This window comes from Anopheles stephensi, chromosome 3 (assembly GCF_013141755.1).
Source record: "Anopheles stephensi strain Indian chromosome 3, UCI_ANSTEP_V1.0, whole genome shotgun sequence".
NCBI classification, from domain to species: Eukaryota; Metazoa; Arthropoda; class Insecta; order Diptera; family Culicidae; genus Anopheles; species Anopheles stephensi.
Genome location: NC_050203.1, coordinates 8,045,115 through 8,057,382, shown reverse-complemented (window position 1 = coordinate 8,057,382; position 12,268 = coordinate 8,045,115). Strand labels below are relative to the sequence as shown.

The following is a 12,268-nucleotide window of genomic DNA, read 5'->3' as shown; positions in this document are numbered from 1 at the left end:
CTCCCCGAAATGTGGTTACCACTGCTCGGGACATGTGTGTGTTTGTGTGGGGAAAAATGATTTTCTCGAATTTGAGAACCTTAAAAAAAAGCCACGCAAAAGAGGAAAATTCGCACCCGAGCTATAAAAGTACACGCCAAAAACGGATGGCGTGAGAAAGGATTGAGTCTCTTCGTAACGTCATTTCCGCTCCCGATTTTTTTTTCGCCGTGACCCGAGTTTCCCGATTTCAACCGTCAACACGGTGCCGGAAAACGGTCGTCAACACGGTTGAAGGGTAGGGAGAGGAGTGGGCACGCGCGCGAATACGCCAAAACGCCTCGTGCAGCAGTCAATTGCTTCGAATTGCCATTGGGGTAATAATATTTATGCAACATATTTTTGCCGGCTGGATTGTAAAATTATGCTTCATTAAGTTTTATGCTAGCGTGTTGTTGGCTTTCCTCGCACATATTCACCTTCTTCCACGCACTTACCCGTACGCCCATTCAAATTGGTTTTGATGACAGAATTTGGAGCTGAAAATTGCTTCAAAACGGGTTCGAAAGGGAGTTGTGGGGGCGCCTGTTTTTTTTTTTTGGCGAATGGTAGTACAACCCATCCCACACCCTAAAGACCTGTCCTTGATCCTTGGTGGTTAGGGAAGAGTCGCGCGTTCGCTGTCGCTTCATGGGTAATAGGATTGACAGCCACCAGGCAGACGGTTCGGCGTGGAAGACTTGCAAAAATGTGCTTCGTGACATGTTCATGATTAGGAGAGCCTTCTTCTTCCTCACATTCCTCTCCCCGTTTTTTTCCCTTCGTTAGTCTGCCTAACTGTGTAGGTGTGTGTGTGTGTTCGGCTTATCACCTCGTCGCAAACACCATCGAACGCTATTAAATTGATGTAAATTGTGATACAAAAAGGAAGCGAGCTTAGAAGTCAATACATTTCCCAGCACCATGTATGAGACACGGGATGGAGCCGTGCGAGGGAAAAATGGGTAGAAATGTGGTAAGAAGACCAGGTGAGAAAAACACAGCTTTTCAACACGCACCATTGGCTTTGTGCCAGGTGATGGGTATTGAAATGGAAGAATCGCTTTGTTGGTTGGCTCGTAAACGCGTCACTAACACACACTATTGGCTGTGTGCAAATGAATTCTTCAGAAAATGGCAATAATTCATAGCATTGTTCGGGGGGAGATTGTGGCGTGTGTAAACATTGTAATTAAATTAGGCTAATGAATAGATAATAGTGTAGTGGCGGTATGTTGAAGCTTTAAATTAATTGTTTGCGGGGCAATTGGATTAGGAAATTGAATTAAACTGTGTTTTCATACTGCTATAATGCAAAGTTATGCAGTTTGACACCTTTGGCCCTTCCTTAAAAAGGAATTATAATTCTTCCTAATGTTTTCCCTCTCTTGTTTGTGTCTCTTAATATAACTGTTAAACTTATGATGAGCAAGCTTGTATTTATACATTTTTTAGATATTTTTTACAATGCAATTAGATCAAAACTACGTTCCAGAACCATTTGCGATAGGAATTTATACAATTTTAAATATTTATTTTCACATGTTTTATTATTTTCTTTTATTCTTTACTTTTATTTGTTTACCTTTGTGTTTCTTCCTTTTTTTTTATTCATAAAGAACGGCCTGGCCGTATTAGTTTCTTCCTTTTTATTTGTTATACTTTTTTGATTTTTTTCCTTTCATTTCTTTATGTTTCTAAAAGTCTTTTATTTTTTTATTGTTTTATTTTGGCTTATAGCTATTTTAAAAGCTGTTACTGTAAAAATATTTAAATTTATTTTGTTTATACATTTTTTACTATAATTTCTGATTTTTATTTTGTGAAAAGAGTTTATGCTCAGTTTGTACAAATTTTCATATTTTTATGATATTTTTTCTCATAAATCCTTCCAGTACAATCCAACTCATACCTCCACCCGTGTTTTCGGTTAAGCCCTTATTTGATTTAGGTCTTGTGTGCTATGCTTTCCGAATGCTAAGGGGACGCGTGCCACGCCATCTTGTTCGGGTGGAATTCATTCGGGTGGAATAATTATTCTGTAAACAGTTTATTGTAGAAGAAATTCAATAACTCTCGGGATCGTTCGTATGTACGCACGTGGGACGCGAATGGGAAGAGGTGAGGCTGGCAGGGCTCGAATTTAAATAACAAAAATGGGTAAAACAAACAGTGGGGTTCACAATGTGCACATAATGATAAATATTCAATTAGCAGTTTACCCACACGACGTAGCTTTCGGGTTTCGGGGGATATAGAGTGCTTCGGGAGCCATGTTTTGGAAGGAGGCTGTTTAGGGAAGGAGGCTTTAGCAAATAACGGTGAGATGGAATATGGGAAATGAGCTGTCGGTTTTTTTTGCGTGTGTGTGTGTGTGCCCAGCTCAATAAGTCACAATTTCAGGAATCAAAATGCGGTCCAGCGTTTACAACAGTGCCGTATCGGTGTTCACCTATTGGACTATTTAATTGCCCGTAATGGGTTTGGTAATTTTTGCCAGTTTTCGAGCAACTACCGTGCCGCATTCACGGTGGACACGGTGATGTTGTGTTCATTAGGCTCCCATTAGAGGTGGACGAGAGATGTTTTTTGGAATCGGTCCATTTCTCCGTACGCCGGGTCGGTCATGTAATGCCCGATCGGATGCTTTTGCCAGATCAGATGCGATGGACAGCTAGATGCGTCCGGGCCTGGCCGATTCGGCAAATGACTTTAAACGAGTGGCGTGGGCTTTTGGGTTCGATGTCGGCCCTCCATTATGCAGTGCCAGTCGTGCCTACCGTCGTCGTCGTTGCGTACGTGCAATTATGGAGCGACCGAACGAGAGCGATACCGAGTGTGTCCAAAAAAGTACGCACCGTTTACTGACCGTAAGCCCTGTTAATAGGGGGAGTACGCAGTGTAAGCTCTAGGATGTCGTCAAGTGTGGCCTGCAGATGGTGGTCGTCGTCTGGTTATGTCAATCAAGTGTAGTGCAGCAGGCAGGTAGGTGGGTGGCTCATCATCATCGGCGAGTGCTTTTCTTGTGCGGCTGAGTGATGAATCGGTTGTGTAATCGCATTCCCATATAATGGATGCCATTTTCCGAAAACTGGTACCCTGACACCCGAAGGGTTATCTCTTTTCGTCGTCGCCCAAGGTGCACCGATTTTGGAACCAATTTCAGATGGGAATGGGCTGTGCATGACGCGCGCGTGGCATAATTTGAGAGCGGCAAACATCACACGCAGAAGTTTCATTTGCATTAACAATTAAAGTGTGACGATGATTGGCTAACGAAGATTGGCCGTTGGGAGGGGGCTCGATTCGCTTCGGATAATTATTCTGAGCATTACCATTTTTGGGGTGGATCAAAATTGTTTGGTTAGTGGCTTATTAAAATTAGCCCTTGGAAGAGTGGACGGATTTGGTGAAGGTAAATGTACTTTTGGATTTTAATTAAGAACTGACAGAAGCCTGTCGATGGCATGGAGCACTTCCTTATAGTTCTGGCTATTTAGTACTATAATGTACTATTGTACATTATAGTACTAAATATTATTACGAGGTATATTATTACCTCGATATTGGTATATCGAGGCCAAGCGAGCTGTAACTTGATTGGTCCTACTAAGAGTTATATCTGCATGAGTTGATCGTCGATATTGAGGCTCATCTGCAAGGACTCCTTCGACGAGGACTCTTGTGGGAAACCCTCTGATGCTGTCCAAATTATGGATGAAATCTTGAGTAATACTGAGCTATATTTTACCAACTTGTCCACTACTTCACAAGGACATAAGTTGATAAGTGATATAAAAGAAGCTATCAGTAGAAGACTCTTTATCAGACCATCTTATTCTTAAATTTGATTCAAAACTCCTAGAAAACCTCCATATTTGATTAACTTTTTAACATCTGTCCAAAATACTCAATACTCTTTAGATCGAAAGCAGATTGTAATTACATCCTTCCATCCGATGGCGTGCATGCCAAACCCCCGATCCCATCTTGTCCGTTTACACATCCCAATCCAAATTGACATCGATGTGTATTGCAGCATGCATGAGCGGGGGTCTTTTTCCCGATTGACACCTTCACACAGGGATATCACCGAGGGTTTTGCCTGCCCGAAAAAGTCTCTTTCCGCTGGGTGCATCGTTCCCGGCGCCACTAAACCCAACCTACAGTGCTGTAGTGCGAAACGAGTGGAAAGCTGGGACTTACCTTGGCTAATTGAATTACCACTCAAACCGCTGGCGGCCGACAGGGAGGACGGTGGCTGGAGCCGGTCCTCCATTTCGCGCAACCGCGACGTCAGGCTCTGGGTGTGCAGGAACAGGAACAGCGTGCACGAGATTGCAATCAGTGCAACGAATTCGGCGTATCTGCGGAAGATAGAGCACAGAAGCGAGCGATGAGCGAAAGCTATAAATTGAGACGAATTCAGTTGCGCTGCGGTACATCATCATCATCATCATCATCATGATGATTACGCGGTGTGCTCCAAATCCTCGGTTCCCGTGTGGGGCTACCGGTACCGGTTTCTAGGGTTTGTAAGCATGTAAAGCATACAGGGCGCGGGCGACTCTGACGTCTCCAGCAGACCGTACGCTAATGACAATAATGGGATGGAAAAACTAATAATCCTGCTCGAGCGTCTAGCTTTTCCGGCAGTGTGGGACACGCCGTAGCATGATGCCACTGCATCGCCACGCTTATCCACTCACTGGCGGTTTTGAAGTGTTGTTCCGTTCGCAGTTGACGAATCGGAAGCGGCTAGGTGTATGTCCCATGTCCCCAAAACATCAGCGAAAAAAAAAAAAACTCGGGAAGCTAAACGGGATGATACGCGAATATGGCGGGGGTTTTTCGGCGGGTGGTAGTGGTAGTGCGGTTAGTGGCAATTTTCTGATTAAATGAAATGTGTCGATGGATTACAACCGTTTCGCTGGCAGGCTCAATGATGCGTCTGGTTCTCGTTTGCTCGCTCGCTCGCTCGAATGACTGAGCCCGTGGAGGTGTTCCGGCGGTTCTAGATTGAATTTGTTGGTGAAGTTAACAGCCCACTTGTCGCTTGGGCTGGTGGTTTGGGTTGATGGCTCTAGTGTGGCCAGAGCTGGCAGTTGAGTTCGGTAAACCATTACAAGCTCCGAAGCATATCGCATTTAATTAGCTGATTAATAATCATAAATTTGTGTTTTAGTGGCAGCTTTGGACGTGTAGTAGTAGACAGTTTTGTGGTAAGGCCTCGCTGACCGTGATTTCGGGCTGATTTGACAGATTGTCATGTTTAATGTATTGGCTAGGAGTTTTTAACAAATTCTGTTGAATTGAGCTCTACAATGTTTGTTGGGTTTGACTTGCCACCGACTTGGTGATCATCGATTCCTGAGGGTCAGAGCCCTTCCTGAGCTGACCGAAATAGTTCTGGTTCTACTGATGACTCCAGCAGATTTAATGAAGTGTTAGGAGTTGATGGGAATTCTTGAACTAGACGTCATGGAATCGAACTTTCGACTCCAACTCGGATAAGACGATGACTTTAAGTAGCTAAGGGAGCTACACTTAACCATGGATTCGCACAGTTAGCTTTGAGCTGAAACCTTCAGCATAGATCACAGTCTCTTCCAAAAATAGTAACCCACAATGCGGGACGCTTCAAACCCTTCGAAAGGGAGGCTTTTTCTAACCAGGTTAAGGATCGGCTAAAGATTCTCTTAACCTTACTTTTACACATTCTCTCCGTTCATTTGCAAATCTGAATAGCTTTGCACAGCCGCGACGGTGAACGGGCCACAACACTTTCAATTCACATTTCCAATCGGCTCCAAGCGGGCAAAGTTTTCCGAAAGCCGACACGGCCGCTGACATTTATTAACCGGCACGTTAATTCCGTAGCAAAGCCGCCTAATTTGTAGTGCTACACAGTTAACCAACCGACTGGCGTGTAACAACTGCAGCTACGAGGTACGATTAGCTAATGATGATGTTCCTGCTCGGTCGCCTATTTTTTTCGTTTTCGCTGGCCGTAAACCATCTTTCTCATCGCAGAGCACTTCACTTCACAAGCCATAAATCTTTTCAAGAGTGTGCGATTGTATCGTGTGGCCGGGGACATAAAACAACGGGTTGCTTTCATGTGACGCTTAAGAAGGCGACAGCTTTTCGTCACCCGCGCTGGAAGCGACCCCGGCCGATGCTTTCACTTTCCGGTTCGGGTCGGTGTGTGAACCGAGTCAAATGTTATCTTGGGGGTTTTGCTTTTTTTTGTCCCCGTAGTGCAGAACGAAGGCCGTTTTTCGATCCATCCTTGGCCGGTGCAAGGTTTTTTCGGTCGGATGCTTCAAACGGATGGCGTAACTGCAGAGAATAAAGATGTGGCGTTAGAAGGCGGCATCCCTTTCGAATCGGTCGCATTTAAACGACCGTGCTGGATCATGTCAAGGTTGTCCCAGTTAGTAGAGATGGGTCTGTGTTCCACTGTTCCGTGGGTTTGCGTTTGGCTGTTTTGATTCCTCTCCGTTTAACGACGACGACCATTCCGAACATTCCTGCCGTGTTGCGCCTTGGGAGAGTAGAAGCAACTTCAGGTCCGCTCGAGAGCTTCTTGCACAATTGGCAGTGCCCCTCGGTCGCGTGGTACTCGTGCTGTCTATTCTTGATTTTTGCTTCACCACGCTCATGGGAAAACGCTCGAACAAGTCAAGTTTAGTTTTGCCGGGCCGGGAATACGGCCACACGAAGAAGACCTTGGCAGACGTTCCCAGACGCTGGAAGGTGGATGCGAAAAGACATGATCGGACGATCTATTAGTGGGTGACTCGTTGCGATTGTTTCACTGCTTGTAAAACAAGACCAGTACCGGCTAATGCGCCGCAGCCGAAGGACCAGTGAGCAGATGAAATTGTTAATTGAATTCCGAGCATTCATTGGGGCGAAGTGGGCGATTTCACGATAATGGTGTTGGGTGGGTTAGATGTCTTGTCCACCTCCGATTGCCTAGACATTAAGTGTTCATCATTACAACCTAAACATATCCATTGGAAGGTTGGATTTTCGATGCAATTTTTCGGTTGTCTAGTTGATAAAGCATATCTTCAAGTTTTTCAAAAAATGACTTGATTGATTCGAGCAAGTCCCTCAATTTTATTAAGGTAAGAAAGCTCAGGTTCCCCGAGATCGACCATCAATTCTCAAGCCTTTAGATCATCAAGACTATTCTTCACCCAAACTAGGCTTCAATTAACCATTTTTCATTCTCCGAACTTCGAACCGAAACTATTTAAATAGTAAATTGAATTAAATTCGATTAAATTGCTGTGGCACGATCCGCCTGATCACATTCGGCTCCATTGTTGCTCGCGTTAGCAGTAGCTTTAATGGCTACTCCCTATCATTCCCATTAGCCGGCGCATGTTTATGGTAAACCGAAAAAAACAAAAAAACACACAACTAAAGCATTACACTCTTGCATCTTATCTGATCTGATGATGGTTACAGTTTTCCGCGAGCTTTGCTGTGCCCGTCCGACAGCAAGACAAAGCGAAGCCCAGAGCTAACCAGGGCCTAATCTCTGATCGGAACCGATCCGGTGAGCATAAATAATTGCAACCCGATGCGATTGTGTAGTACATGACATGGTCATGAAGCAGGCTTGCTGCGGATCAGATTTGGTTGGCTCGTGCCGTTTTATGGTCCGCACCGCACGGTGCTAGGTGGTGAGTGAGGAGCAGATGCACACCGTGCTTAATTTCTGCAACCCGCAGCCGCAGCGGTAGGAAACCAGCGCGAATGGGCTCTGTAATTTGCCATTACCGTTAAACGGTACCGTGTCGGCGTGATGCTCCAATCTGACCGTACATCTTGCTGTTGGGTGTTTGTAGTTTTTCCCTACCCCCGGTGAGTTAGTCCATTGTTGGTTATTCAGAGTAGGCCCACTGGGATGGGGCTTCCGACCGTTACGTGTGGGAATGTGGGGAGCACTTTGTGGGGCGAAGTTTTACAACTCAATCCCGCCCTTAACGTGACCGGTGTAATGAGCTTAGCCGAGAATTCTAGTCTGTAGAGTTGGCTTACATTTTTAGTACATTTTTCTAACGAAGAGATCCGTTGTTAATTTGCTGTTCAATTCTTCGATTGATCAGTATCGAATCGATGTCAACCGTCCCCGGCCAGAAGTTGTAAAGTCGTCGTGTGACTTACGCTCAAAATGAAAACTTTGAAACTTTGGGGAGAAAATTGCCAAAAAAGGAAGCCGGAAATGTAGCATCATTATCTCTTACATTCAGAGGGTGAATTATGAAGCGCAAAAGTTATGCATCGAGCGGTGTTCTGGAGCATTTCCGCCTTCTGCTTTGCTTGAGAACAAAAAATTGTTTAAAGTACTTGACGCGCTTGTACTTCAATCCTATTATCATGCCTCCGTAGTGCAGGCTTTTGTTGTGAAGGTTTTTTTTTGTTTGCAAAAAAATGCAGCCAAGTTTAATGGCTACGAGAGCTCTCTTGCTTCGTTCGGCTGTGTGTGTGTGTGTCTGTATATCGGTGTGTGCTGGGCGAAAGTTTTGTTCTTTTAATTATTTTTACGCAGCTTTTCTATTGGAAAAAATACGATCAAGTCAAGCGAAAACGGAACATGACTGATGACTGACTTTGTTTAGTGCTGGCTTTGGATTTTTTTTTGCTGTGCATTCTGGAGTACTGGGGCCTGGGGAAAAAGAATTTCTTGTATCATGTAATACCAGGAACTTCTGGTACGGGGCATCTGATGAACAGACTTATTTGGGGGATTTTAAAGTAAGTCAAGCAGGTATTTAATACGATTCTGTTTAACAATTAGTGTGTTGGACCTAGTTTAATACATGATACTTTTTTACATTGCCTAATTTTAGGCGTTAACGTCCCTGACCAATTCATTTTTTTTTCAAATTCGAATATTTTAAGGTGAAGACTACCCACTAATGTTCCAAATAAGCTCATACTTCATAATTCCAATTCACTAGAAACAATGCATTTTTCAGCTTTACGAAAAAAGGCGATTTATATTTTTAATACAGTTATCGCAATGGCGCTCGGTCACACTTCAAACGTTCCTCTTCGCCACGGCTGAGTGAATTGGATGTCTGTGTCACCGGTGCAATAATTAGAGTGGTTGGCAACGATACCTCCATGGCACATCCTTGTCCCACCTTCAGCACATCTTTACGCTAGTTCATCCGAAGCATGGACCAACCAACCATCTCACTCACTACTACTTCCAACTATTGCTGCAGCTGTCCCGCTGACACTACAGCTTCTCCAGGTGAGAATGTACGAGAGTGAGACAGGACCCCGCAGGGACATCATCACACATCCCGTGCTGGCCGTATGCTCGAGATGGCTAAAGTCCCGCGAGGGATTACAGGTAAGCGGTGGCCAGCCATTACTAGGTTAGTGTGCGAGTATGTGTGCGAGCTGAACAATAGCGGATTATGACAGTTCCCACCCCAGGTTGTGGAGGATGTCGCCGATGATGGCGGTGCTGCAGTCATAATTTTAATGAACTCTGAACTTCGCTCCGGCGGGATTTTGCTGCGGGATTGCCGTCAACCGAGGACCACGGAAAACGGGATACTCAAGAAAAAAAGGGGGGGGGGGGGAGAGGGGCGAAGCACCATTGTTTGAGAAGTTCTTGTAGAGCGTCCAGAGTAGTGGAGAGTGAGAAGTAGGAAAAACAACTTTCTGGATCCTTTTCGCTTTTTAGTGCTTGCCAAGAGATTTCGTGTCGTTTGCACCCTTACCTTGGTTAAACGATGTCGGAATCAAGCGTTCCCCCAAAATCTGCCCTCGGTGAACAGTGAGATGCGCTCGTATGGCGAGTCTTTTTGCTGCCGGCTGTGCGCGAGGCATTTTTCACGCGTGAGGTGTAAGTGAGGTACGGATTAGGGAAACGGAACAAAAACAAAACACTAACTCCGAGTATACAAAATGAGCTAGTATGCGATAATCCTACTTCATCTGCAACAGTTTGCCACTTTGCAGGGAAAGTCTTTTCGCGATGCATGTATGACTTGTTCAGTGCGAAAGGTAGGATTTGCTCGACAAGATAGAAACAGGATATCAAAGGCCGCTGGTTGCCATGAAACGCATACATCGGTTGGGAACCAGGTTAGGAGGTTTTTTATTTCCTCCGACCTAAATTGCACATATGCACTTTATTTAATAACTTCTCGTGCAAGAACAGATTGCACTAGCAATTTAGCCGTGAAGAGTGATTTGTGTGGAATCCGGATGGAATTTATTTCCCTTTTAACGCCGTATAGCTGGATCGGGTTAGTAGGCTAGGAGATCAACACGCTTGGTTCGCGGATCAAACCTTGACTAGACCCGTGTGGTTTCTTCAATTGAAAATTTATACAGATGTAAGTATGGGAAGCACAGCAAACTGATTTTCATAAATCATTTCTTATGATTGAAGCTAACATTTCAAAACGTGATGGAACCGTGGCATAACACGGCCGCGCCACCAACCTAGAAACAACTTCTCTCCCTCCACGTCTACGTGGAACGTGTCCTTGAGACAGTTGGTGTTTGTCTCTCTAGCCACAGTTAAATAATTTCCCACAATTTTCTCTCACCCTTGGTGGCGTTTGTGGCAAGTTTTGTGGCTCATTTTCAATACCGCAAAGAGTTTGTTACCCTTTCAATTGCTTTCCGTTCGCACTCAGCCCAACCCGCCCAAGAGTCGTTCAGTGCGCTCTACGCTACCTCAATCGTCTCGCTCACCCAAATGGGTGTTAATTCTCATCAGTCTTTTCTTTTTTTTTTGTTACACCTCTCAAATTGTTTTACATTGTTCACCATTATCGTACGCACAATGAGTGGACTAATGGAATGATATCTTAAGGCAGCACGGCAAGCTATCGCGCCGATGAACAAAGTTGTTCTCACCCTTTTTCGAATTGCTTGCTTTTGTTGCGGACAGTGGCAACATAATTGTTTGTGGGGGGTTTTCCATTTTCCGAACAAACAAAGCGACCACAAAACGTGCTGTGGTTGAGGGTGGAGTGAAAGAGAGAGAGAGAAACGGAATCAAAAATACTGACAGTAAAACATGATCAATTGGCAGAAGGCTGAGAATCTGGGTGTTAATGGCGTCGGGGAAGGCAGGCTACAGTAATTGCCTGTCGAATGTCCTTGTGGACATTGTATGGGGTTTGGGGATAATTAAAACACAAGCAAATATATTGCCAATTTATCTCACGAAAACTGATTGAAATTATAAATTGTTAGCAACGTTATTTCCTTGAGTTTTGAGCTTTGAACGCCCTTAAATACAGAAGGAAACCTAGAAGTGAGTCATAGAATTCCAATAAAAATGAAAAATAGGGCTAAGTACCATTACTGCACCAATCAATAATAAAAAGGCTAAAATTGGGCTTAACTGATTCAATTAGTTCTTGATTATAACTCTGCAGCTTTTCATACCTATCATGCTGTCAGTTTTTGCCAGCATAAGCCGTCAGTTAGTTTCAGTTGACAGTTCGTAGAAGAGCTTATTTGAAAAATAACCAACGATGATTTGACAATCAGAGAGGACTCTTATTCCTTTCTTCCAGACAACAAAAGAGAACATTACCAAAGTCTTAAGTATCTTTCCTGCAGTACTCGCAAGACTAAAACGATATCGATTTTCTGCTTACGTCACAGACTTTGCCAGAAGTTGAGTCGATTAACAAACACGATATTAGCATTCTACGCATCCCGGGCAAGTCCTGCGGACGTCATACCACGATCCGTAGCTCTCGCGTCGCGGTCTCGGTAAGGAATCGCGCGTAAACCTCTAGCGAAAACCCACCTGACCCCTGACACGGCTTGAATTCCCAGGCGCACCCGAATCAAAGCCCAAATCAGACTGAAACCGACACCAATTGACACCGGCGGTGCGCGCGAGCGTGGGTTTTTGTGTTGCCGGTAGCGGTCCCTGCTAGTACACGGCTAGTCCAATTAAACTTTGAAATTGTGTTGTTTAATTTCATTATCTTGATTTAAAATCAAGCCTGCAAAGTTTGGTGCCGCCCATTTGAGCGGCGAAGCGTGCTGTTTATTCTTCTGGCCTATTGTTTTTTTTCTTCCTCTTTTGCATCTCCAAGACCAGACGGCGAGGCGTCGTTCTGGCCACCGACGCCACCGACGGACGACAGCTGAGAAGCCGGGGGGGTTGATAAGTAGGTTTCCAGTGTTCGGAAACAGTTTTCTCGCTTTTCGTCACCAGATTGTTGTGATTGGGTAG

The 12,268-nt window shown here is 44.7% G+C and overlaps 1 protein-coding gene across 1 annotated transcript in view; it reads right to left on the bottom strand.

Moving 5' to 3' along the window:
- Window positions 1–12,268, bottom strand: part of LOC118510504 (heparan sulfate 2-O-sulfotransferase pipe) — a 112,434-nt gene that overhangs the window by 35,832 nt on the left and 64,334 nt on the right. Inside the window, exon 2 of the mRNA XM_036052410.1 lies at window positions 4,225–4,385. Within this exon, the coding sequence (XP_035908303.1) occupies window positions 4,225–4,385 (161 nt within the window). The remainder of the gene's footprint in view (window positions 1–4,224; window positions 4,386–12,268) is intronic.